Source organism: Rhipicephalus sanguineus, chromosome 9, assembly GCF_013339695.2.
Source record: "Rhipicephalus sanguineus isolate Rsan-2018 chromosome 9, BIME_Rsan_1.4, whole genome shotgun sequence".
Lineage (NCBI taxonomy): Eukaryota > Metazoa > Arthropoda > Arachnida > Ixodida > Ixodidae > Rhipicephalus > Rhipicephalus sanguineus.
Genome location: NC_051184.2, coordinates 53,025,912 through 53,053,893, shown reverse-complemented (window position 1 = coordinate 53,053,893; position 27,982 = coordinate 53,025,912). Strand labels below are relative to the sequence as shown.

Below are 27,982 nucleotides of genomic sequence, written 5' to 3'. Positions count from 1 at the left end.
ATCAGTTTGGGGCAAGCCGCAGTGCAATTATAACTGCGCTACACAAGTTCCTTCAAGCAACAGGCAGAGTACGCTGCTAGTGATACCGACCTCGGAAACCAACTTTTTTTTTTCCTTTATTATTATTATATATATATATATTTTTAATCGTTATCCTATGGCTTTGTTAACTTCTTAACTCTTTCCTTTTTTTTTATTTACATAGCGTTTCGTGCTTATTTTTTTTCTTTTTGAAGTTTCATATATAATTGTCAGTGTGGCCAATCCCCCTTGTGGGTATGAGCCAGTCTCCTTAGGGCAAACAAACAAACAAACGCCCCCTTTCGAGCCCGCCTTCCACGACACATCGTTCACGTAACACTGTGGGACACTTACAGCAGTGCCCCAGGGTTCTCCTGTTTACACTTGCGTCCATTTCAGTGTAGCTGGCCTGGCGCGGCGACATCACTCGCGAACACAACACTGGTTCGAATGTTGCCAACAATGAACAAGTTATCTCGCCCTTCGCCCCACACAATGTCAACGCGGGACCTCTGCTCACTGTTGTCCTTTTGAAGTCATAGACCCGCGCCGCCGAAGAGTGCGCTCTGTCGGCATCCAGGCCCCATTCAGACAATGAAGCTGCCGGCACCGGGAGGGTTCGGGCATGTGGCATGCATGTGGCACTGCATGTGGCATGCCTACACGCGACGAGACGACCGCTGTATAGCTGGTCTGGCGCGGCGACATTGCTCGCAAACACACAAATTGGTCCGAGGGTCGCCAACAATGCATAAGCAACTTCGTCTTCCGCGCCGCGCAATCCATGACCCATGCCTTTTATCTCCCCCGAAGCCAGGGGCGTAGCCAGAAATTTTTTCGGGGGGGGGGGGGGGTTCAACCACACTTTATGTATGTTCGTGCGTGCGTTTGTATGTGTGCGTGTATATATACGCAAGCAAAACTGAAAAATTTCGGGGGGGGGGGGGCTTCGAACCCCCCCAGCCCCCCCCTTGGCTACGCCACTGCCCGAAGCCGTAAACGGCGCACGCTGTCGGGAGGCTCTTTGTCCACTCTCGTGCCCCTCCAGATGACACGGCGGAACGGCCGTGCGTCTTTGAAACTAATGGTTCTTTTACCGCAAAGCAGCAAACTATCGGACCAAGTGAACAGTGGCGCGGGGTCGGCTGCGACTAATCCTCTAACAATCGGAGCACGTGTTCTGCGCACTGCCCAAGGGCTCACTCGAGCCCTCGCGTGTGACGTCAGAGGGGGGCTCCGCTTTCAACCGCGCTGCAGCAGCCGCTGCTCCTGTATGCGGGTCGTCTGCTTCAGGCGGGATTGGATTGGATTGGAACAAACTTTATTTGTGCCTGCAGTTGGGCGCTCGCGCGCCCCGACGAGGGCCTACGTCGTCTTCGGGGTTGCCGTTACTCGGCGCGGGTCTCCGCTCGCCGTTGCCGGCTCGCTGGGTCCCTGCCTTTCGAGCGCCCCGAGGACCTGCTGGACGGCCCAGAGCTGTTGATCCAGGTCGTAGCTCTTCGCGGCTTCCTCGAGCCGCGACGGGATCGTTCTTGATCTCGCTTCCTCTGGGTGTTTGATGCAGTCCCACAAGATGTGCGTGTGATCCGCCGTCTCCCTCCGGCAGACCTTGCACTTGTCGGTCGGGTATGTCTCGGGGTACATGCGATGCATCAGTCCCGGACTCGGTAGCGATCCGGTCTGGAGCTGTCTCAATAGTACCGCCTCCGCTCGACTCAACCGCGGGTGCGGGAGTGGGAAAGTCCTGCGAGCCATGCGGTAGGCTATTGTGATGTCGTTATAGTCCGTCATGCGGTCCTTGGCTCCGAACCACGTCTGACGGTCTGTCGCCGGGGCGCGGTTAGTTAGCGCTCGCGCCGCTGCGTGTGCCGTCTCGTTGTGGTTGGCATTGCGTTCCGACGCGTCACCCGCGTGCGCCGGGAACCACTTATTTCTCACTTTTCTGTCTTGCAGTTTGGCCGCACGCAATACTCGTTCGGCCTCTCTACATAGTTGGCCTTTGGCGAAGTTTCGCACCGCCTGTCTCGAGTCACTTAGCACGGTGTGGCAGTCTGGGTCGATGATGGCCAGGGCGATGGCCACCTCCTCCGCTTGTTCCGCTCCAATGCTCTTCACGCTCGCTGCCGTCCTTGTTGCGCCGGTCGACGCCTCGATGACGACCGCTGCGAAAGCGTTCTGTTGGTATTCGGCCGCGTCCACATATCGCGCGTGCTCGTCGTTGGCGTGCAGGTCGATGAGAGCCTTGGCCCTCGCCGCTCTTCTTCCCTTGTTGTAGTCGGGATTCATGTTCTTGGGTATGGGGTCGGTTCTGGTCTGGCGTCGGACCTCTTTGGGGACGGGGAGCTTCGTCTCCGCTTCGTTCGAGTGGTCCTATTCCCAGGTCATCCAGTATTTTCCTCCCGGCATTGGTCGTGGACAGCCGCTCCAGTTGAGCGCTCCGTTGTGCTTCGGCTATTTCTTCGAGCGTGTTGTGTATCCCGAGTTGTAAGAGGCGGGTCGTGCTCGTGGACTCAAACAGGCCCAACGCCGTTTTGTACGCTCTTCTGATGATGGCATTGATTTTGTTGCGTTCGTGTTGCAGCCATCTGTGGTAGGCTGCGACGTAAGTGACGTGGCTGATGATAAAGGATTGTACGAGCCTGATTAGGCTCTCCTCTCTCATGCCTGCTTTCCGGGACGTGACTCGTTTGAGGAGTCGCGTCGCGTTGGCCGCCTTCGCCGTAAGACGGGCGATGATGTCGCCGTTTCTTCCGTGCTTCTCGATGACCATGCCTAGGATCCTGATTTTACCGACCTCGGGGATAACGTTGCCGGATTTGGTTATGATTCGGATCTTTTCGTATTCGCGTTTTTTGGTCTTGCCTCTGACATTGTTGGTAGGTGGGAGTATTAGGAGCTCCGATTTGCTCGGCGAACATATCAGTCCGGTGCCCTCCAACCGGCCTTCTATCGCGTCGACGGCGGTTTGCAGCGCGCACTCAATGTGGGCGTCGCTGCCACCGGTCACCCACAGCGTGATATCGTCCGCGTAGATGGTGTGCCTGACGTGTTCGACATCCGCGAGCTTCTCTGCCACTCCGATCATTACCAGGTTGAACAGCATCGGCGAGATGACCGACCCCTGCGGTGTGCCAGTGCTCCCGAGCTTCTTCTCTTGCGTCTGTAGGTCGCCTGCTCGCAGCTCGGCGGTCCTGTCCGTGAGGAAGTCCTTAATGTAGTTGTAGGATCTCTCACCCATGTTGAGATTTGAGACTTGGAACAGGATCGCCGAGTGTTTCACCTTGTCGAAGGCGCTCTGCAGGTCGGGCCCCAGGATTGCCTTGTTGTCGCGTGCGCTGCCATCGCCGTCGATGATTTGGTATTTGAGCTGCAGCATCGCGTCCTGCGTGCTCAGGTGCTGTCTGAAGCCGATTACCGTGGCCGGGTACAGCCCTTCTCGTTCCAGGTAATCTTGCCACCTGTTGAGCAGGACGTGCTCCAGCACCTTGCCCACGCAGGACGTGAGCGATATGGGCCGGAGGTTGTCCGTGTCCGGTGGCTTCCCCGGCTTGGGAATCAGAATGGTCTTGGCTGTCTTCCACTGCTTCGGCAGCTCGCCCGCTTTCCAGCACTTGTTGAAGTACTTTGCTAGGTTCTCAATGGAGCCGTCGTCGAGGTTCTTCAGCGCCTTGTTCGTGACGAGGTCCGGGCCGGCCGCCGACCGGCTGTTGAGGCCGTGCAGGGCCGCGCGGACTTCCTCGACGTCAATATCGTGATCGAGGTTGGCGTTGGGTTGGCCGCCGTACGGCGCGTGTTGTTCGGTGGGTGTAGTTGGCAGGTATTTGTCGTTGATACGCCTGGTGACTTCATCGGCGCCGTGTACCGAGACCGCCCGATGTATGAGCTTGGCGAGTCTGTCCCTTTGGTGTGACTTGGTCTTGGTTTCGTCGAGCAGATGCCGCAGGCAGGTTCCACGTCTTCCGCTGTGCATCTGCCCGTCTGCTGCGTTGCAGATCTCGTTCCACTGTTGCGCGCATAGCACGCGGCAGTGATCTTCGATCGCTCGGTTGAGCTCCGCCACCTGCTTTCTGAGTCTGCGGTTGAGCCGTTGTTTCTTCCATCGATTGAGTATCGACTGTTTGGCCTCGATGAGATGCGCTAGCCGGCTGTCTACTTTGTCTATCTCCGCGTCCGTTTTAATTTCTTTCGTCGCGTCGCGTAAGTTCTTGGTGATTCGGCCGTCCACGAGTTGATGTCTTCGATCTCGTCGTCACCGTCTTCCCTTTGGTTTCTGGTGTGTCGGAAGGCATCCCAGTCTATCCATCTGTGTGTTCTGTTGCTGGTGTCGTTGTGTTCTGGTATGCCGATTTCCACGATGGTGTGGTCACTGCCGAGGTCGGCCCCCGTGTTTCTCCAGGTGATCGCGCCCCGGACGTCGTTCTTGACGAACGTGAGGTCCGGAGTGGTGTCGCGGGACACGGAGTTACCGATTCTAGTCGGATGCGTCGGGTCCGTGATGAGGGTGAACTCGAGTTCCGTGGCGTCTTGGTACAGGTCGCGGCCCTTTGCTGTGTACTTGTTGTAGCCCCAGGCTGGGTTCATCGCGTTGAAGTCACCGCACGCGATCAGCGTGTTGCGGCCCGCCGCGGTGCTGGCTCTGTGCAGTAGTGTCTTGAATCTCTCTTTTCTCTTCGATGGGTTGCTGTAGACGTTCAGCAGAAATATGCTTCCTTTTCTCTTCTTGCCCGGGATGATTTCGGTGAGTGTGTGCTCGATCTTGATAGTGTTGTGGAGCTCGTGTTCGACGAACGTGAGTCCCTTCCTGACCAGGGTGCACAGGCCTCTGCCGTCGGGTGGGCCCTTGTGCACTCTGTAGCCGGGGAGTGACGGTTGCGTCGGTGAGTCTCTTGTAGCACGTCCGGCTTGCGCGCGGCGCGTGCAATGTGCTGCTGGATGACTGCCTTCTTCCTTCCGAAGCCGCGACAGTTCCACTGCCACACTGTTACGCCTGTTGCTGCTGCTGCGTTGGCGGCCATAATTGCGTTGGCGCGTATGCGGTTCCTTGGTTGGGTGGATGTAGCGCGAAGATGGGCGCAAACGTCGGGTGGCTCACGATCGGCTGTAGGGTCCTTTCGATGTAGGCGAATCTGTTTATGTTTCTCGGCTTGGTAGTTATCCACTGTTTGTTTCATTGCTGTCACTGCTGCGATGTTCGCGTGAGTAGCTCTTCGAGTTTGGTGAATCTCGCTTCGAATTTGGCTTCGAGGTTGTCGTTGCGGTCGTTTTCTTTTGCTTGCGCGGGGCCTCGATGGCTCGCTTCTTCTGTGCCGGTTCCTCTACGGCTGCCTCCTGGTTCTTCGTGCTTGTTTCCCTCTGTCTCGACGGTCAACTAACGTCTACAACGAATGTTTTCGAGTGTAATCTTGAACTTGTTTAGTTGCGGCCCTATCGACAGGGCCGAGAAATCCCCCGGATGGCCGACGAGTGCGCCGATGCCACCGACCGCATTGCTGCTAAGAAAGTGAAACTATGTGTGAGTGTTCCCGCTCGTTATCTTGTTTCCGCCGTACGATAGTAATTAGTTCGGGTGTTTCTTTCGATACTTCAGTAAGCGTGCCGTTCTCAAGCATCTACAAGTATGTAGATAAAGCTTGTGAAGGGTCGCGGTGCCTCATCGAGGGCGAGGCGGTGAACGACGCAGGCCACGTTGTTGAATGCGCGGTCGAGGCCGTCAACGGAGATCGCATCACCGTCGCAGCTCTCGTGCTGCAAATAAGTGCGCAAGTTCCGCCTTGTTGCACACCCCCCTGCCGATGCCCATGATCACTGTTTGTCCCGTAATGTTGGTTCAGTGAGAACGATATTACGTCGTAGTTCATATTAACACCTCACAGGGCCGTCGCATGGACATTAGAATATAACAAATAGTTAATCGCTGATTATACCACGCATAGCGCCTCAGAGATTAACGCGGCAAAGGCAAGCTGGGTCGAATTTCACGCCACGCAGCCTAACGAAAAGCTTAAAGAGCTCCGCTTTTAAAAAAGTGTCTGCACTGCCTCAGGTGAAAACTTTTAGCGAATGTGCACTAAACAGCGGCAACTAGGTTTCGCTTATGAATTTATGATAAGCAGTCCGCTAGGCGCGCGCTTGCCTTCATAAGTAAAATACGTATGTAGTACATCATCCAAATGCAGCCGTAGTCTCAGATATCCTGCGCCGCTCAGCTGAGCTCACGAGGCGCGCTTTCCTGCGAGGCGATTCGGAGGCCGCGTCGTCGGCCCCTTGTCTAGGGGCCTTCGCGGCAGGTTGTGGGATGGCACCGCACCTGGTTTAAGTCCCCCATGCTTATAACCTGCGTGCAATAAACGGCCTAAGTATTGGCGAGGCGCTTAAACACGGTCACAAGCTTACCTAAGAGTGGCGCGTATACGGTGGGTAGCAGAAGTCACTGTCCGCGAAGTGCTTGCTGCACACAGTCGATGAAGGCGTGGGGCGCTAAAGCTTCCCATTCTGAGCTTGACGATCCACTTTTTCCTCAGCTTCGGGACCTTAGGGTAGTTGTGAAAGCTAACGCCTTTTTCACGAGCGGACGAATTATACTGAGGCACAGAACAGTACTGCACCATTGCGCAGCACTCGCCGCGGAGACAAGCGGCCGCAGTTCTAAGAAACAAAGAGCTGTAGTTCTAAATGAACGTTAAAAGCAGTCCCACGGTTGTTCGAACAGCGTCAGTAGCCACAATACGCAAGATAACCGATTGAACTGCTTTTTTGTTGAGATTTACCACAGCGGTGGTTTCAACACGGCGCTGGGCCTACGTAGCAGACGAAAGCGCGCGAATCCCCGCTCCGACGTCATACAGGCGCCGTTCGCAGCGCCGCCATCGGTCGCACACCAGGCCAATACAGTGTCCCGAGTTCCGCGCCGTCCCTGTCGTTATATGTCCCTGTCAGCCCTGTCAGCTATATGTCCCGGATTTGTTCCGTACCGTCCAGTTATAAATTTCTACGTGATCCATTAAAGTTCTTCCAATCCAATCCAACGCACGCCCACAAAGCGCGTCACGCTACGGATCACGAAGTTCGCAAGAATCGCACGCACGAAGCAATGCTGCGATGGCTAGCGGTGGATGCGAGGGGCTTTAGTCACTTTAGCTGAACTTCCACGTGAAGTGCGACAACTGTTACAAGTACATTCTCGAGCAAGAGGAAGTGTTGCGAGCAGCACGTAGCCAGCTGAAGTACCACTTCGAGAGGCCGCAACAATGGAGAAAGATACCGCAATTAAGAAAACTAATTTTGCTGGCTGCCTATGTTGTGTAGCCCCTATGTTAGTGTAGCTCTTACCCTCCCATGCCAATTTTGGTCTACACCAAGTTAAGGAGGCGATCACGAGAGCACCCAGACGTAGGCGGCTAGATAGATAGATAGATAGATAGATAGATAGATAGATAGATAGATAGATAGATAGATAGATAGATAGATAGATAGATAGATAGATAGATAGAAACACTCAAAGTGCCTTGGGTTCGCTAAGGAATGCTTCGTATTTAAAACTTTGGTTCGAGTGAGAATCAAACCCAGGTTCTGCATGGCAAGTAGGCGTTCTACCACAGAGCCACGCCATTACTTGAATCTGCTTCGGGGAAAAAAAAAGAACACTATATGGATGTCATATAGTGGAAGGAGTCTCCTAAAGCATGTAATACTGCGTGGCGGAAACGTAGAATCACGCCAGGCGTGAAAACAGGTGGATTTAAACACCCAACTAGTGGGTGTTTTAAAGGCCCACCCACTACAAAGCGCTCCAGACACATTTAATCATCATCAGCAGCAAAAGCTCAACAAAGTGAACATCTGCGTAGGTTCACGTGTTGCCTTACAGACGCGTAGTGGGCACTTCAGTCAGACTTCAGTACGGATGGCGATAGTGCGTCAAACGGCTCCGGAACATCAGCAGGTATCTGCCAGTAAGTTTTGCTCTCTGCTTGGGGCCATTTTATCGCTGCCGTGCGTTGATGTAAACGTTTATTGCGTTGAGTGCGTTGATCAACGCACGTTGCCATGCTTTTTCAGCTGATAAAGCACGCGAAATATGAAAAATAACACGTGACTACGCTCCCACCTGCAAAAGGTGGGAGCGTAGTCTTGACTTACTACCTCACAGTGATCCTGTTTGAGGGCACTGCTTCCCGACGCGCGCTGCAGTCTAGTCGCGTGTCATTTTCCGGATTTCGCAGGCCTTCTTTTAGCAAAAAAAAAAAAAAAAGCGAGCACGCAATTAGTACATTGTTGAAAATAGCGCAGTTAGATGTCATTTGAACATGCCTACATATGCCTCATTGACATTTTAATGACTAGGTGAGTATTTGTCGAGTTAGAAACATAATTACGACTAATTAACTAAACCTCATTAACGAAAAAATTAGTAGTGGCTACTACAGTATACTGGGAAAAATATGCACTAGGTATGCTTCGCGTAACGACGTTCCCCATTTTTAAGTCATGCTGCGTGATATTTGGGACACCCTGTATATAAAGGGGTTCTTCCCACCACGCCATCTTCCACACTGTAGGCGCGGGAACATGGTATGTTCTTGCGATGTAGTATGCCTGTGAACTGGATTATGAACTGAAGTCACGTACTGTGGTCGGCAATGTCCTAGTGTATTCATAATTTTAACATTAAGAGCACAAATAGAGCATCGGGAACAAATACTTCACATGCACACAGCTCTTCAGGGAGTGAGAACGATGGTTGTAGAGCCAGTAAGGTCTTCCTCCACGAACAATATAGCCCTCTGCACTGAAAGGGGTCCGGAACTACCCCCTCAGGTTTGGTGAAAAAAAAAAAAAAAAAACATTCTACGCACAGCAGACACTGCTATGAACGGCTCAGTAAAATTTGATATTGTGCGAAGCGTAGAGTTCACAAAACAGAGCACGAAGGTTCCACCTCCTCGAGCGCCCTCTCTTCCTACAGAGGTTTGTCCTCACTCTCTTCAAAGCTGCCGGCAGCAGCTCTTATTGACATTTAGCAAATTGCTGCTGTTGGCCAACAGCTGACGCAAATTAAGAGTGGCGCTCGCTTGGATCAGATGCTTTTCCTGCCCCAGTGTTCCGCCACATGCTGGCGCAACATTCCATACCAAGCTAAAATTACACAGTAGCAACACTAGCGTGCACTGGAATCACACTAAAGTAAGTGAATGTGTTTTATGAGGCCCGTTCATGACGCGTGCTGATGTAGCGGCTCTGTTCCGTTGCATCTCTCCCTGTGTAGCTTCCAGTGTGCTCACTGGGGTAAAAGAGAAAAACTGCCTTCGGCATGCGATAAATTCCTGTACTCTGCTCATACTTGACGGATTTGAATTGTTGAGGCAATCGATTCGTGAGGCAGTAAACTCCGATACGGAGCTCATTCGATGATTATACTTGAAAAAGCATTTCAGGCTCCCCTAAATATCACTTCCTCAGGACTCCAATAAAGTTCTTGTCATGTCATGCGTGCCATCCAGTCATCACCGTTGACAGGCACGCAGAACTGCGTATGTCCATGGTGATGACTGGATGGTGCGCACTATACCATTGCTAATGCTTACCACTGTTTGCCTTTCATTTGACGCCGAGAGTACCAAGCACATCGAATGATTGAAACCACTTCCCACTGCCATCGCTGCTATAACTTGTCCAGAAATATTCAAGTTATCTGTTATATAGGTATTTGTTCATGCCCTCCCTCCCCCCCCCCTCTCTGTAAAGACTTCGGGCAATTGAGAACAAGAAAGTAGATGGATGAATGAATGAATGATCACAACTGAATAAACACAGAAAATTCTGTAAAGAACTGCAGGCTTCACATTTATTGAGGTCCATGAAATAACTTACACAGTATTTACAAAGATGAACAAACGCCACTACCGAATAGAGACAACACCAACAGCGAAACTGCGTTTAGCAGCCGATTAAGCTTTGCAAAAACCGAACGCACGCTCTCCAGCGTTGCCACTGTACAAAGTGTTCCTAACATGGTGCTTCAACAAAGTACTTTTTTGCCCACACATGCGGCGAAGTTACAAAAGCCATCACAACATCTGACTAGGACGCTTCTGCCAACCACAGTGCAACTTGAAATGACGAAATCTGGCCCAAAGGAAGTCTGCACAAGTGCATGGCATTGGTTCGCTAGTGAAGAACGGCAGGTTGCACGCAGAACTAAACTCCGAAACGTACTATAACTAGCGACAAGGCAGCGAGATCTCACAAGGAAAGAACTAGGATTTGTCATTTTGGTGCGAAGCAACACTCTATGCACATTTAAAGATTATGTTAGTGCGGTGTGTTATGTCAAAAGTCACTGAAGTGTCTCGTGTACCTTGTGTGAAAGAAAACTGCTCCATTTCGAGAAAGAATCTGTCCACTGCGACAGCTAAGAATGGCTTCACAAAGCACATAATGGAAAACGAAATGTGTAAGATGACATAACAATGCAATTCTTTTGCTGGAACCGCAGACGTTGGGATATGTAAATTGCAATCCCACACTTCAGAGCACCGGTAAAGGGGTATGGATGTAATCTCTTCAAGTATTATGCGTCGCTCAGTCCGTGTGAACTCTCATCTTTTTGTCAATCATTTACCTCCAGCAGCAGATCAGCACAAACACGTTCAAACATCTCGCATGCCACTATCGTGGACCAGCTGAGGTCGTCTACAGCAAAACGTCCCAGTTTCTTTAACCAAAGACGATACGCGAATGTCCTTGCATCTGGTTCTCTTTTTCATCCACAGATAGCGCTACAATACTGTAACATCATTTTCACAGTACAATACCACAAGCAAACATGACCGCAAGCACCGACGAGGACGAAGAAGGGCACAGAAGTGCGATCTTGCTTTCTTTGTCAGGTGTTCAGTATAAATAGCTGTGCACATGCAAAATAAACATTTGTTGAAAGTCAGCGCTGCGCTTGTCTAATGTGTGCCTTTCTTCGTCCTTGTCGGTATCTGCGTTGTTCCCTTCACTATGTTGTACCAACAAGCCTAAGTGGAAATTCTTCTCGACTGCAAGCAACGTGGGGAAGCTGCTAATTTTTTCTTGTAGTTACGTACAGCCTTCTTTTCTTATATTTTCGAAGAAAAGTATCAATGTTAATGCATTTCTTGCATTTATAGAATGTGATAATATAGTTCCACAGAACACCGAAAAAAAAAGAGAGTAATTTGGGAATGTTTTTCCGTAAATGACTTTGAAGGCAAAGGGTTAACGAAGTACAGGGTTTTGAACACACATCATGACATGAAGGGTGAGACCAGAGCACTTGGTGACATTAAATAAATGTATGCAGGTCCACTGCAATTAAAGAAAACTATCAACCACGCAACCATCGCTTTAGAATTCTTCGAACAAGTGCTAGTAAAAGTGGCATCACAAGTAGCGACACCTCGCTCTAACGTTGAACCGGGAACATGGCAAGGCTTGAAACGGGTCCATGATATGGGCTCCCCGAGGGGAGGTCAGAAGTCCTCGTCTTCTGCGGTGGAATGCGTTGACACGCCAACAGTGCCTCGACTGCCATTAGTAGGGCGTTCTCTGGGTTATGTTCACCAGGTCATGTGTGCTGCAAGACGAAAAACGATGCAGCGCCGGGTTACTTCATCCGTGGGCTCCATTTGTCGGAACTCGCCCAAATTCCAAGCACTCGCCAAGAACCAACGTAACTGCCCGTTCCATCTAGTCGTTGCTGTTGAACTTTCTATGAAAGTTATTAGTAAACCATTACCACGTCAGCCAGTTTTAATCTACCACTTAACTACTCGTGATTGCATTAGTTATGTTGCTTTCTTCAATAATGACTATCAAAAACTTATTTAAAGGATTAGCCAAAGTTCACACTTGTTTTTGTTTGCAAAGTACCATCACCCTACTTGCAGATATATGTAAATCTGAAGAGTTGTACTTCTTTTGCATCACGTGAGCCAAGGATGTACAACATGGAATGGAAAAAGTTTAACGTAACCCTTTCGGACACCACCTATGAAAAACTGTCTGTAAATGTGTCAAATCGATACATTATTTCAAGGTGGTTGATATTCTATTACAACAAAAATATTGTCATAATACATGAATTTATTTGTGCTATAGAAATTAATCCTAATTAAACTGCAATTGAATGTCTATTTATTCTAAAGTCATTCATGCTCTGTTTTTGCATAACAATGAAATCTCAGGTTAGAAATATAGTGCAAATTCATTTTCTGTTATGTTCATTTTGAAGGAAGAAAAGTTATACGTTTGACGTGGCGTGCTTAAAGCGCAATGCCGAACGACTCGTCGAATGCGGTAGTGCCTTCAGCAAAGTGATCATATGCAACAGTACGCTGCAACATGAAGTTAAATGAAGACAAATTCATTATGCAGGAGGTTCAATTCATCAAACAAAGCTCAATGTAGGTTTCTCTTACTTAGCCCCTAGTCGATACAAACAGCAAAAACAAGTGGTGTACACAATTTCATACATAGCGTCTCAAGGGGCTAAAAAATAAAGTTTAGTTCAAAATTAACCAAACCTATTGTCGTATAACTCAAACCTCGATATAACGAACACGGATATAACGAATTATCGGTTATAACGAAGTAAATGAAGAATAGCCTTGGTAATACACACAGTGGTTCGAATATACGTTTATAAGGTATTTTCGGATATACGTGGCTATTTTTCGCGTCAAATGCGACTTTGTTATAATGAGGTTTAAGTGTAGTACCGATCCCAAATGAACCAAGAGATGGTAAGCCTGATGTGTAACTATATTTGAACGCAAGTAACCGACAGATGCTCTGCTTGTTACACTACTTCGAAACAGCACACACATACATGCATTATACGGTTCACATAACATGACCACAGTGCAGAAGCAAGTTAACAGAGGTCATGAAAGACAAGCTGATGCATCTCTTTGAAAACACAGAGGTACACATCTGCATGCAATGAGTGGAATGACAGGTTCAAGAAGCAGAGAAAACTGCCTGACATGCTTCTGGTGTCAGACGAATGCAGCAAGCACACACTGCCTTTTGTAACATTAATTCAAGCAATAAAGAGATGGCATTACACTAGACACTGATAACTGTAAGTGGTTTAAGTAAAGATGGGAAACGAGGTTTTTCAGGCCGGGAAACAAAATTTTAAAGATCCACTAGTTGGCTGACTAAATACTGATCCTATTTGAAACTAGCAAATAAGGTGCATGATGATAAGAAAAACTGAGAAACGTGCGGCAACTTTTAGACCTGTAATGTACGCTAGCTGCAAGTATTGTTTTATGTTCAGATCTCACTGAGCTTATATGAAATATGCTCTGATAAGAGCTTTGTATCCCTTGCTCGGTGAGACGTACCTGGACTGAATGAATCTGCACAAAGTGAAGCGAGTTTGTCAAACTCACTTTAGCACACACTGTGTACAAAGTGCATTAATTGCAGACAAATTAAATGTGAACAGAAAATTTGAGTGCGAAAGACACCTGTTACAGTTAATAAATGAATACAAAATAATTAATGTGCTTTCTTAATTGCATCAGTGCACAATTAACTTAGTAATCATGATGCAGGGCTAAAAGTAACTGTAAAGTACTCACAGATTGAAAGGCAAAAATTTAAGGCTAAGTAATGCACATGCTTTCATTTCCGGTGTCTACAGTCATTGTCGGATTGGCGTAATTTGACTCGAACACATACATCAGAGTCAATGTTACCTTTAGCAGCAGATTTGCAGTGACATGACATGATTATCATATGCAATGCTCATAGCAGTCATTATACTATAAAAAAAATTAAAAAAAACCGACATCGCGTTTCCAATACGTGGGCAATGTACAAGCTGAAATCATGACATTACCCTGGTGTGAAAACAGTAATAAAGCATGCTTTCTCGTTAGACTTGACTCGTTAACATTTCACAAGTGGCCGAAGCATGCGCATCTAATACTTCTCCCAGCTTATTGCACAAAAACTCACAGTACAATGAGAACAGATGAATGACAATATAACCAGAGGTAAAGCCTACAAGCATGACGTGTTTCGAATGGGAAAATGAAGGAACTGTGGCTTGGCCGGTGCAGACTTCGCTTTGACATTTACAAGGCTGGCAAGAGCAACACTGTGGTGTAAGTTAAGGGAGTACTGACACGATGTTGAGACATCGCAAACGGGACATTTTACGTTTCCTTGGCATGCAGTGTTAACGTTCTCCACACGCTGCAGTCAGACAACACGTATAAAGTATTTACTTTGATTTTAAGTTTGGTCGCTGGGTATCTGCAAGCCAGCCCCACCGCAACGGACATTATCCCGACGAGTTAACGCAGTTTCACTGAGTTTGCGAACTCTGCGTCCTGCATGCAGCCAAAATTGCAGAAATCACTGTGGCATCTCTGGACGACAATTCTCTCATCGTCGTTCAAATGCACCACGAGCAGATGACAGATCTGCTGCTAGTATGTTGCGAGTTGCTGTCTCCCCGTGACATCACACTGCAATGATACATCACTGAGAAGCGCCCCCTCGATATCGAAACCGAAAGTGTTTTTCTAAGGTTGCGGTGTTAAAAATATGTTCGATGCATTCCCAGGCCCCACATACTATTTTTCAGGGTTCTCTACACCAGTGTTTTATTTATAGAAACAATCCAACAATATTTAAAATTCATGTCAGTACTCCTTTAAGTTTTCTGCATTGATTCCACTCTGCTTGAAAATTTGGAGCCTATGCAGATGTTGCAGTTCGATTTCTTCAGTCTTGCTGGGAACATCATGCTGTTTCGAGTGAGACAGCCTAAGACGGCTGAATCCTGAGACTAGCTACCGTGAATTCCACACAGAGAAAAAGACGGTACAGGGCAGCATCAAGGAACATTGGTGTTCATAGCATAGTATAATTTGTCGGTCAAGTCAGAATTGTAAGGATGAGTATTGCGAGCGCAATGCAGTTTTGAAGGTTTGCAGCAAGGAATGCACTATCCGACGTCAAATGCCTTTCCCATGAGCTGTATTTGGTGGTGAAGCTCGTCACATCTTATTTGGTGTGCGCTGTACATCAAAACTTTATCTTGCCCCGCCACGGTGGTCTAGTGGTTATGGCGCTCGACTGCTGACCCGAAGGTCGCGGGATCGAATCCCGGCCGCGGCGGCTGCATTTTCGATGGAGGCGAAAATGTTTGAGGCCCGTGTACTTAGATTTAGGTGCACGTTGAAGAACCCCAGGCGGTCGAAATTTCCGGAGCCCTCCACTACGGCGTCTCTCATAATCATATGGTGGTTTTGGGACGTTAAACACCAGATATATATAAAACTTTATCTTGAGCATGATGACGCGGCTGTCTTGAGCAATGGCTCAAGACAGCCGCATCATGTACCAATCTGGTCACTCAAAATGATGTTGGACCTGGTGTAGCTATACGAGCCAATATGTCGAAGTGACACACATCAGGACAGTGGAAACAAAGGTGTGTGCATTACTTAGCCCAAAATTGATGCGTTTCACTCTGTGAGCACTAATAATATCTGGGGTTTTACATGCCAAAACCACGATATGATTACTAGGCACTCCGTAATGGAGGATTCGAGAGACTTTGATCACCTGGTGTTCTTTAACGTGCACTGACATTGCACAGTACACGGACCTGTAGCGATCCGCCTCCATTGAAATTGAGACGGCCGAGGCCGGGATCAAACCTGCGACCTTCGGGTCAGCAGCCGAGCACCATGACCATTGTACCACAGCGGCTGACACTCTGTGAGCACTGTAGCTACGTCATCCTTCTGGTGTTCATTTTAGTAGTCGTACCTGATCTGACTAAACAAGCATGCCATTTACACTAACAAAGGATGAAGAAGTGGCAGTTAATTGAGAGGCTGAATATGTCATCAGGTTGGGCAGGTGAACAGGGTGCATAGCGTATGACACTGCTTACCAGGAGACAGGGTGCAGACAGGGTGTCGTCATGCAGGCGGCTCAGAAAGAAGCGGGAAGCGAGAGGAGGGTTGCGGCAAGCTCGCTTCAGGAATACCAGCATGCAAAGGGCAGAATGGTCTAGAGGAGGCACTATCGACAGCACAGTCGCAGTGCACGAGGACGGTGGTGACAAGGCATGCTTTGCGGGACAGCGGAGAGTGCCGGTGAGCGGCACCGACGCACTTCTTGCCAAACTTGTTGTGTATGACCAGGAAGACGAAGGCCAGCGCGAGGCAGAGGCTGCCCACGGCGATGTAGGCGATGCCAAGGAACGGGTTGCGGCCACCCAGCCACGAAGTGTTGGAGAGGATGATGCGCTTGCTGCCTTTGAACGGCGTCACCGGGTAGCCTAGCGGTTGGGAGCATGGCTCAGGAAAGAAACGTGGCATGAAAGTTCACACTGGCTAAATTTGTTTTCACTGACTACAGGAACACGTCACTGATATGCAGAATGAAAGAAGGGGAATTTTTTCGAGGAGCCTGTTTCTTCGTTAGACACAACCAAGACGAGTCCAACACACAATTAGCCAAAGAAAAGCCTAGGGAACACTAGTTGTGGTCTTTTAACTCTAGTACAGTAATTATGACGTAAATTGAAATGAAATGGATGAAAATCGCCCTTCAAGTCGGTGAAATTATAAAGGAAATGTAATTTGAATGTTGTGGGTTCAGATCCCACTGAGGGAAAGGGTGATTTTTCATCCACTTAATTCACTTCAATTTACGTGATATTACTACACCACAGTTAAAAGACCACAACTAGCGTCCCCTCTGCTTTTCCTAGACTATCTGTCTGTCGGAATCACGAGGTTGTGTCTCACTGACATCTTCCTGTTCGTTATACGGTTTCGGCACTTGTGCTTTGAAATGCTGTTCTTGTTCACTTCCCATGAAGTCATCTTTACTAGCTCCCCATTCCCGACATCTTCATTACATTGACTTCACCACGCTGCTGCTACAAAAATCCATAGCATCTGCTATACGGTGCCATCTTTCCAAGGTGCAGTGAAATTGCCTGTCGTGCTTAGGTCGCTAACTGCCGGTTGGGAACCTTCATCCATACATTCCTGTTCATTGAACTGTGCCAGCTCTCGTGCCTTGAAATGCCATTCCTGTTCAACTGTCAATTCCTAAAAAAATCATCTGTATTGGCTTACCATCCCTTACACTCAAAAACTGTGATTGACTGCTACGTTTTGCCACTGCAAACGGTCACAGCACCTGCCACGTGGCTCCATCTTTAGAAGGAGCAGCAAAATTTATCTGTCGTGTGTTACCAGCACTTCCGTGGCTAAGTGCCAACTGGGAAACTATATGCCTGTGCATATAGGCTTCCTAGATGGACAAAGACCATTTACGAAGCCTGCATCAGCTAATGGGAGTGCATGTGGGCCAGCTAAGGAGCGTTCACAGAGGAATCAGTTACGGGGTCACCCCTGCCCACGCCGCAACCGATTCCTCTGTGCACGCTCCTAATCCATGGCCTTCTTGTGGTTAAAAAAATCATCGTAAATAACTATAAGCGCGCGCCCTTCCTGCAACGCTACCCACAAACTGTGCCCGTTTCCAGCACTTCTGGAAAAATAAAACAAATTCAGGAGCCCTTCCCCTATCGGAAAACGGGAGCAAGCGAAGCTTGGCATGCGCGGTTTCCTGTTTTACCCACATGCTTAGCAGAGTAACACTTCTGTTGCTACCGGCAACAATAACAGTCATGTCCAGGCAACAATGAAATGTCGCAACTTAAATGACAAGTGACCCTGATAAATGATCAGACTTAAATGTCGGAAACCGCCGATCGCCGACAAGCCCATGATGAGAGAGCGTCAATTATTAGGAAAAAAAGCGCATACAAATTTCGAGGGCCGCATTTCCGTATGCTGAAAGCACCGGGCTTTCATGTACGGCTACGCCGCCACCGAAATCCGTAACTCATAACAAGCTTTGCTTGGAAAAGGATACGGTAGACAATTTCCAGGTCGTAGTCCCCTTTGGGCAGCGAGCTGACAAAGAGCTCGCGCGAGTGGTCCACCCGGCCGTAGAGCTTGCGGAAAGTGGGCAGGGCAGCGGTGCGCATCCACACGATCAGGGACTCGTTCTCGAACCCGCCAACTTCCTCCACGGGAACTGGCCAGTTTGGTGGCTTGGCAGTGCCGTTGAAATTCATGCCTGCGCGGGAGGGAGGCGTACGGTAAGGTAGCTTAGTTGAGTCTCGTTAGTCTTAAAGAATGCATGTGCACACACACACCAATGCCCACACGCCACACCGAGGGTCCGCAGTTCATAAATTTGCAGTATTACTCACGAGTGACCACAGCGAACCAATGTCCCAAATCTGCATCTCGCTTTTGCTGGTTGTTACACCTGCGCTTGCAGCGGGAAAGCACCACAAAAACTGAATCGCAGCGCAGGAGCAACAGTGACCACTGAAGGTCAGTACAAACTGTAACGGGCACGGTGCAGTGCAATACCTAAATTTCTAACGCTGCACTTCGGTGACAACACAGCATAAAGAACACTCAGTCTAGAAAACGTGGCAAACATATGCACACTTAACCAAGCCGACAAAGTTTCTGTAACCAGCTATGTGACAATTCCCCAAGGCAGGGCTCTGTGCCAAATTGACGCAAGGGCTGTTGCCCGCTTTCTTCGACACACGAGGCGTGTGCAGTCATAGAAATTCAGCAACAACGACCTTGGGTTGGACTTGTCATTGAACCGGTTTACAACTCGCCTTCAAAAAAAGTTCTGGTTTAGTTCCGAGATTGTAGGAGAAGATTCCATTTTGATTTGACACCATGATGGCTATGAAGATCTCAATCTATTTCTGAATGCCTCGAGTCGCATTTACGTGTAGCCAAAGTGTGGTGCATAGGTGTGTTCACAGGAGCTGAAACCTAAGATCAAATGACTAACCTCAGCTGGCACAAGAGTGTGTTTAGCCATTGAGAGGCCAAAAGGTGTCACCAACAGCCTGATTCAACAGATGCACACATTGTTTTGTCATAGCAACAGACAACTCATTGAAACAAAGCCTTGCCCTTCTAATAATTGAACTCACTTTGTTATACTGTATGTGGTAATTAATTATATACATGCTCATTACAATGAGGTTTGTTTCCACAGTAACATGAAGGAACCGGCAAAGAAAAAAGAAAACGAAAAACTCAAGAGTAGTTGAGAATTACAAACACAGCACAGTTACTTCGCTTGCCACTGTGACAGCAGACGGGGATGTCGTGATGCTTGCCCTAAAGTTACAGCCACAAAGCTATCTTTCGTGTAGCTGCTTCTGGGCTTGAATGACCTTTGACACCTACCTGGCGGGTTCCTGAACTTGACCCTGCGGTCGGTCGGCCAGGCGATCTTGTCAAACAACACGTGCACCGTGGTGGAGTCCTCGATGCTGTCCCTCTCCTGCTTGTGACGATACTTGAGGGTGAGCGTGTCTGAGCAGTGCAAAGAAACAGTGAAAGCTGCTGAAAGCCACTACTACATCACACATTTGCAGGTGCTGATGGAAAAAAATTCAAGTTAAAAGAATGCCAATGTCTAATCGCTGTATTCAGAAATTCTCCGTAGCATAAGGACACAGCTTATCGAGCTCCAATAAAAGAACACCCGACATAAACATGCCCAAGACGCTCGTTGTGTTCCCCTGGTTGTGTTCACAAGAGACACTATAATGACAGTGGATGTTCAAGTTGAGTTTGACTTGAAGTTGGTTTCTTGAATACGGTGGTAAGGGGCTTCTCCACACTTTGCCTTGGCAACCTGTTTTCAGAGTATCAAGACGTCCATTTACTGCTGCAAGTGTTTGCCACTGTGAGGAACCAGTGAAATGCAGTTTAAGGAAGAGACAGACTGGTACAATGTTAGAATGAAAATATCCTAGATTTCGCAACGGAAATGCAGACAACTTGAATTCCATTAGAGCTATTTCACTTTGGTACCTCTTCTGATAACAAGTTTGTAACGTGTGTTGTTCACAACGTTCACTGAGCAGATTGCAATGTTTACTAAATTCACCTTGCCCAAGTGCTATGTAACTAACTTTCATGGCAGTTCACATCATGAGGAACAATCACAGAGGATGGTATGCAATGGGCATAGGTGCAGGAAAGGACAGGTTGGCATGTTGTTGTTCCACGTTTGCGCCGTAAATCACAAGAGTTGTCTGCGAAGCTACGAGACACAAGAATTCATTATGTTACACATCTACATGCTGCGAGCTTGGCTGATCAACTACATTTCTGTAATGGTGAATTCCATTGGCAGATTCGGAGCACTTCCAGTAGCAGTTTTCCTGCTCCATTGGCGGATCTGGAGCAGTTTCTGCGCCAAGTTCACTCCATGGAGCAGCTCTCTACTCCACGAAAAGCGGCGGATTCGACCGGAAGTCGCAAGCTCCACACGCATGCGCAGAGCGTGGCGTACCGCGTGCGCGATGAAATGCGCTGTCCGATCGCGCCCGTTCTCTCCGCTCGCGGCCGCGAAGGTGAAAACTGGCGAAAGCTGCGCAAACCACGAGGAATGCTGGGCGCTTGCGAAACAGATGTGCGCTAGCGCCCCCTACCATTTGCTCTTGCAAGGGCGCTTGTGTTCCATCGGCAGATTTCCTCCGGTTGCTCTCCGCCGGAGTGCTCTGGCGTAGAGTTCGTCAGCCACTCCGAATCTGCCAATGGAATTCACCATAACTAAGCAGGGAGCTGTGAGAGTACTCCAAATGCTTACAGCGTGGTCATCAACTTCTTCGGAGTGCAACTGCTCAGAAAACTAGGAAAAGACACGCATTAGATCAGACTTTCCCGTGCGTTCACAATGTTACTGCGAGAATCATGACAAAAGAACTGAGCTGACCATTGAAGATGCTGTTTGCGATGGCACCACAGGGTGCAATGGGCTTTCCCGTCTTGGGATCCTGCGCAAAGGGTTCGCAGTCGAGGTTCGTCTGAAGTGGCTTCCCCAGGAGCTGCGTGTCGTCTCGGGACTTGACGTATCGTCTGTGGTTTTGGTAGAAGTTGGTCAGGCCGTAGTACACGTACACTTCCGACTGCAACGTAGAAGCAAGGGAACATTGAAGGAACAGCACAGGCATGCCGCCAAAGAGGCCCGTGTGCAAGGGTGTCGCGTACGTGCATAAAATGACGCACAACATGAAGGAAGTCGCGGGGAGGCATGAGATAGATCTCGCTTTCTCTGGACCGTGCAAGTTGGCGAAACTGTGCAGACGCGTGACGCAAACCCAAGAGAAAGAATGCCGCACCATGAAACACAAGTATCAGTATGTCCAGTGCACTGATTTTGTCGTTTACAGAATTCTATTGAGCTGCAGTGATGTTTACTTGGGACAAACCGGTCATTGTCTGAATGGCAGGCTAGAACAGTGCTATAGCCAATGTCAGGAGATGGGTCGAACCTCGCCTTACACTGCAGCGTGCTTCCATAACCTAAACGGTGCAACAGTGGAAGTTCTGGTTGTAACATGAAAAGCTAAGGCACTTCCGAAACTTCTGCTGTTGCAAAGTTTAGGGTACAGAAACATGCTACACAGCAAAGGCTGTGGCTGTCACCTACGGCTGATGAATGCGGATGTGGTAGGCCGTGGACACTCCAAATTAAAATGTTAGATTTTTGAAGCTATTTCGATTAAAGATTGGAGACCTGAAAAGTGCATTAGCATTGCTTCGCTTTTTTTTCACAACAAAGAAGCACGATCTATGGGTAGGAACAGTTCAGCTGGTTCTTTACGCTTCGAAGTGTTAGCTTCTTAGTTTTAAACCTTTATTTTGCTGAATCTACGTAGTCAACCCCATACTCATGCTTAACATTTACTTTGCTTTCTGTGCATACATTTGCATGTGTGTGATGTTGTCATGATAGGTTATCGTGCCTGCCATTTTTTTTGTTGCTGGTCACTGATGATCTTGTGCTCATGTGCATATTGTCCAGATGCGGCATTGTTTTCTAATAAACATTCACAGTTAGTAGCGGTTGTTCTGCCTGTCTCAGCGGTTGCTCCACTAGTCTGGCTATTTTTGGTCCCGTTTACTGTGCTTCACTTTACCAAATATGCATCACCAACAGGCCCCCAAATTCTACTTTTAAAGCAGTACACTACAAGGCGTCTGACTGACGTTACACAACATTCTTCGAGTGGCCAGCAGCACAGAAAACTGGCATGCAGGTGTGAATGACAAGCCGGCGCATCTTTGCTGAATAACATTGCGCAGAAAGACGAGGCACGGACAGACAAGCATGTGCTCACCTTGAAATCTTCGGTCAGTGTGATGCGTTCAAGGCACACGCATGTCTTTTTGATGTCGTTCTGTATGACAGAGGCGCACGTCACATTTTTTCCCTTCTCCTTGCAGTCTGTGTAGTCAAACTGGAACTCTTGTACCTGCAAGCGACAGTTCGCTGTTTTGCGACAGGCACAAACCAATCGAGGGAAAAAAAAATAGTCTGGAAAAACCAACTCAAGTTGTTGTTTCCGTGTGTGTAGACCCCTCTTTAAGGTGTACTGACACGAAAATTTTATGTTGTCGACATTTTTTGCATCAAATGAAAGGCCAAGCCCTCAACAGCCTAGAAAATGTACTGGTAAGTGTGAGTGCACCTTGAAAAAGTAATTGCAGCATGTTTTTAAAAGCCAGTTTCGGTTCCTACTGTACCCTGAAGTCACAACACGGTATGAGCTTCTCGTCATGTGCTCTCGCAAGACATCGCTACGTTTCCATGGCCGCTCTGTTACTGGCTCTGTTGAAGTTTTAAGGCGCGAATAAGACACGGACGAAGAATAGGAACACACACAGGCGCTCCATGTGTGTGTTCCTATTCTTCGTCTGTGTCTTATTCGCGCCTTAAAACTTCAAATATGTTAAACCAACAAGCCCAGTCTGCCATTCTTACATCGTATGGCTTTGTTGGCGATGCACAAGCGGCCATTTTGAACATTTTGGTGCCTGATGTCATCGCAACTAGCCATAATGGTGCGTGAAGTCACCAGAATTGGCACTGTAGCCTGACGTCACACTAGTGTTGATGTCAAGTGTGTTGGCCATGCGAAAGTGCACTTTAATGTCAAAATAAAATATCTTATCAGCATTTACTGAGGTTCAATCTTGCACAGAGCTGTCTCCATACAGAGGAGATTTCTATGGCAGAGTAAGCTCACCTTCGAAAATTCCTGTCAGTACCCACCCCTCTAACCTGTAACCAGAATCTGAAACCGGAAGCCAGAAATTGAGATTGAGTGAGGCCAACGTTACTGTTTATAACAGCTGATAGATAGCCTACATTAGATGGTATTGGATGGTAGCCAACACTGGCTGAGATTAGCCATCACTCAGCCAACATTAGCTGGTGCTTACCAATAATGGTAGTGTGCAAGTGGATACGGTGCACCAAGACACCGTTTCATAAGCGCTAGGATATAGGTTCTCGCTCGTAAGAATGCAGGTTGTGGTGCCGACATCCCACAACGCGTAATTTACCTCATTGGACGAAACTAGAAGGCCGATGCCGATGGGGACGAATGCGAGGCCTATGACGAAGAAGGTTGGCAGGACCGTGCCCGCTGTCAGAATGGGCTGCCATGCCGACAACCGCTGCTGCTTGAAAGCGCTGCCTGCGTAAAAACGTAAACAGACTTTGTTTTTATACACGAAGCAATCGTCGATCACTTCACACACGTCAATCTGACGAGCATGTCGCCTTCCCGTCAACGCACCGCGCGATCGCCGTTTGCAGCCGTGTTCAGACAGTTTTTAACTCTGGTTTACGACTTCGGCAAAACCGTTTTGACGTTCGCTGCTGCGATCGAAACATATCCACCGAGGGCTGTGTGTGCACTTAATGACCTCAAAAATGACCGCGGACATTGGTTCCTTATTGCAAATCGGAACTGATACGCCCTACTTCACAACTTCCAGCAGTCCTACCGCCCGTGTTTTCTGATTCACACCCGCTAAGGATACCGTAACAACCCGATCGTAAGCCACAACGACGGTAATCATATGCAACAGGCAGGTCGGGGCTTCACAAATACGTTATAAAAGCTCACTCGAGGGTTTCTTGCTCTTGCGCTCGGGGTTGGACATCTTTTCCACCGCTGCACGACGACCACCGCACCGCCGGATGTTGACCGTGACGTCATTCAGGCCACGTGACAGAAACGGGTCGTGACAACTTCCGGCGGGCGTCCCTTCGCCGGAGGAGAGCTGCTCGTCTGCCGTGGTGGTGGCCTTCTGCTGCTGCTTCTTCGGTGAGGCTGCGGCTGACGTCTCCTTGGACGTCGTCGGACGGGTTCTGCGGAAGAAAACAACGCACGAACGGTACGGTGGCCGGTTCGTACGACTTTCTACCGACGCGATTTGTTCGCGTAGGTCGGCGCACCACGATATGCTGGGCTCTCCCAGCGTGAAACATGCATGCCGGCGCCTCTCTGGCTGTCGCTACGATTTGGACGTCTTGCGCGCCGTGAGCATTTCATTCGTGGCGTGTGTTTTCGCGTGTATGTAGTACCTCGTAGAAGGTGTAGATCCGTGAAATGTAAGCATCGCTGACGGCGTGTTGTGCGCTGATCCACCCTTCCACGAATCACCGAAACTCGTTTCGTTACCGGTGTCACACAGTCACTTTCGGTCGCGATCAGGTCTGATCCCGATCGAATTTCCTGATCGGGATCGACTCCAATATACGCAAGCTGCAGAACGATACCAATCACTGTTGAGAATTTCGATGCCGATCAGGCTCAGTCGATCGCCATCAGCAGTGCATTGTACCCACCGTGGTGGATTAGCCAAGAATCGGATACCTTAGCTAAAACATTTGAAATATGGAAAAGAGCGTATTTTGATAAAAAATCTTATCAAGCAAAAGGACAGACTTTTTATTAAAAAAGGGGGGGGGAGTCAAATCGATGTTAGCGCATAAGAATTAATTTAATAATATGAAAGAAACTATAATAGAGCCTACTTTGGTTAACTATGAAGGTTTGGATCCGTGGTTATTGTGTAAATCTTATTGACTGGGCTATGAAATCTTTGAACAGCCTCGGGGCATACATTCCCGTCGCTGTGCCCAAGGGTCACATTTTTTTTTTTGTCTTATCTGCGCGAGTGAATATTGTACGCGATATCAGCCGCATTTGCGACTGCTCGTCGCATATTTAATCGGTGCCGCACTATCTGAGGTGAACGACATACGAGGCGGCTGTAGCTCTTCGGTTTTGTTCTTTTTTTTTCGGGGGAGCGCAGTATCGGTGCGTCTGATTACTTCGACAGAAGGCCTGAAACTGATTCACTAACCAGGTGTTTACGGTGAAATGGCGCCGGAAAATGCAGCGCGCGAAGCTTGGTGTTAGTATTTGACGTCAGCGATATGCAGTGCAGCTGCTTTTTTTCCACTACTCGCGTGTGTGTCTTTGTTACAGCGGGCACGGATAAACACTACATGGACCGTCTTTTTAACACGAAGGTGTTTTATGCCGGGGTCCACCAAGTACATCCGTCACGGATATGACGTTGATAAAATGGACACCAACGGGTGAAAAAAACCAAGAAAAAGATACCCAGCTGGGAATCGAACCCACGACGCTGCGGCCGCGACGGCAAGCGCCCGACGCGCTACCCACTATGCCATCTCGGGAGATGCTAGGCACGGCGCGAACGCGCCTTATATCTTTCATACATTCTCTTTCGCGGCGGGCGGAGCGGGGCGGTGGCGCCGTCTGTGAGAGGTGAAACGAAGTAATACTTCACGATCGACACTTACTAGCGCTTACTCCGAGATTGCACGTGATATCTGAGGTCATGGTTAAAACGTCTCGATACCAGACAGGTAGAGTGACCGCGCTGGCGTCGCCGAGGCACCCTTGACGCAGTTACGTTCTTTGCCTTTGGCTTCGTGTTAGCGTGCGTCGGCTCATCGGAGTAGTGCATCTATAGTGTACTAGTACACTATAAGTGCATCTTTCACGTGCATGAACGGGATTTCTCCGCCGCCGACTGCTTCAATTGCGAGAGCGCCGACTAACAAAACTGCGGCAAGGACGCGATTTCGACGGGCGAATGTCGTGCCTTGGTGGAGCGAAAGCAGGGCCTGCGAGACAGAGGCCAGCGGGACGCACGCGTTTGCGGCTCAGGCTAGGAACCTCTACCTCCCGTGTTGCTGAAGCGCAGTGCGTGTTATGTATGCATGAGCACAGGCGTCGGCTACCCAATACTAGAAAGCGCACACCGTGCCGTTTCTCTCCTTAATTGACGACGCTTTGAAGAAGTGCATACCGGGTACCAGTGTTGATTATGAGCTTGTTGATATCATCCTTACTCGGGATTCATGATTCGCTGTGTCCAAATATATGTTCACACCGTCAGCTACAACAACATTTTAATCATGATCATGGGCGTTAGTCGTCGCGATAGAGAGATGCTGTGAACATGGGTGTATCCACGTCAAACGGTGCTATAGCTGCCAAACACGAATAGACGTTGTACAAGCTCTGATATATCATTACACAATAAGCACTACTTCTGTGTAGACACGTTTCACTTTCGTGTTATACCGATTCCTATGACGGAGGGATCAGCCATGTTTTTTTAAAATAAGAAACACTCGTTCGCGCAGGAGGCAATAGTGTTTTCGCTTTTTGAGCAAATGACCTTTTAAGCCGAGCTCCGCCGCTTATATACACACCGCCCGCGTTCGAGGGAGAGGAGAGGCTTGCTGCCGGCACGAGACGAGCCGAGCATGCGCAGTGGGGGTGTGGACGGCGGCCGACGCCGCAGCTGCGACTAAGAAATGCTCCGCATTTAAAAAGAAAAGTGCTCAAGGTAATGACACGCGCTGACGCAGGGGCGCATCTTCTTGCCTCCTTGTCGTCACCCTCCCTGCGTAGCTTTCAGCGCGTTCGCTAGTACCAAGAGAAGGCGTTGCTAGTGCTGAAGTACTAAAGGAGTGAGAAAGCGCTTTGCGACAAAACCCTGTAGCTCCGCTCGTACTTGACGGATTCTAAACATCTTTTTTGTGGCACTCGATTCGTGAGGCAATAAGATCTTGTCATGATGCCAATAGACGATTACTTCGAAGAGTGTTGCAGGGCCCCTTTAACGAGAAAACGTGGAAGAATCAACGACGACAAGTTTCAAAATGACGCTCGTTGAAAGTTATAACAACGTGTAACACTATTTCACAGAGGCCAGAGTAAGCACCCTTCACGCATGCCTCCAGCCTTCTCTCTACCATGCAAGCCACAGTAGTTCGTTGTAGTTTGAGCAAACTTGTATTATTGCGTTACGGCAATAAAATTTTGAAGGAAAGTAACGCAAACGTAATCGATTACATTTCTGTAATTGCTTAGTTACTTTCTTGGAGCTGTAATTGATAGTAACCTTAATCAATCACATTTTTAAAGGAAGTAATTTGTATCGGTTACTTATTTTTTGTAACGTACAAATCTGCTCGCGGCGTACTAGCGTCCGATCTGTCATCTGCTCGTGATGCAAGCAAACAACGATGAGCGAACTGTCGTCTAGCGACCCCGGCAGTGATTTCTGCGATTTAGGCTGCGCGCAGGATGCAACGTTCGCGAACTCAGGGGAACTGCGTTGACTCGTCGGGATAATGTCCATTGCGAAGGGGCTGGCTTGCTGATGCTCAGCGAAGGAAATTTTAAAATCGAAGTAAAATATTTTATATGTGCTGTGTGACTCCAGAGTGGGGGGAGCGTTAACACTGCATGCATACCAAGGAAACGAAAAATGTCATTTAGTAGCGGCAGTCGATCGGCTGCCGCTACTAAAGAAATAGTCCCGCTCATGCATTCAGCAGTGTGTCCGACTCATGACGTCAGTTTCAGTTCGCGCCCGTTGGTGCAGGCTTAGAATACATCCGCTTTTCAGAAGGAAATGCCGCGGACTTCTGAAGTATTCGGCTATATTATGGGTGGGAGATCGCTTTACCCGTC

At 48.7% G+C, this 27,982-nt stretch overlaps 1 protein-coding gene across 1 annotated transcript; it reads right to left on the bottom strand.

Moving 5' to 3' along the window:
* Nucleotides 1–10,110: 10,110 nt before the first annotated feature.
* LOC119405147 (cell cycle control protein 50A) lies at nt 10,111–24,261 on the bottom strand. Its single transcript, XM_037671948.2, has 8 exons — nt 24,080–24,261; nt 23,511–23,644; nt 22,283–22,417; nt 20,875–21,067; nt 19,335–19,463; nt 17,977–18,183; nt 16,198–16,363; nt 10,111–11,623 (listed from the first exon to the last, which is right to left on the bottom strand). Exons 1-8 carry the CDS (start codon nt 24,114–24,116, stop codon nt 11,581–11,583), a joined length of 1,044 nt encoding a protein of 347 aa, XP_037527876.1. The 5' UTR covers nt 24,117–24,261; the 3' UTR covers nt 10,111–11,580.
* Nucleotides 24,262–27,982: the final 3,721 nt, after the last annotated feature.

Excerpts from the sequence above, each read along its gene's own strand:
- LOC119405147 (XM_037671948.2), bottom strand. The coding sequence starts at position 24,116 with ATGTCCAACCCCGAGCGCAAGAGCAAGAAACCCTCGA. Across the intron at positions 18,184-19,334 it reads CAAGTTCAGGAACCCGCCAG|GCATGAATTTCAACGGCACT; the intron begins GTAGGTGTCAAA and ends CCTCCCGCGCAG. Across the intron at positions 16,364-17,976 it reads CGACCTGGAAATTGTCTACC|GCTACCCGGTGACGCCGTTC; the intron begins GTATCCTTTTCC and ends CCCAACCGCTAG.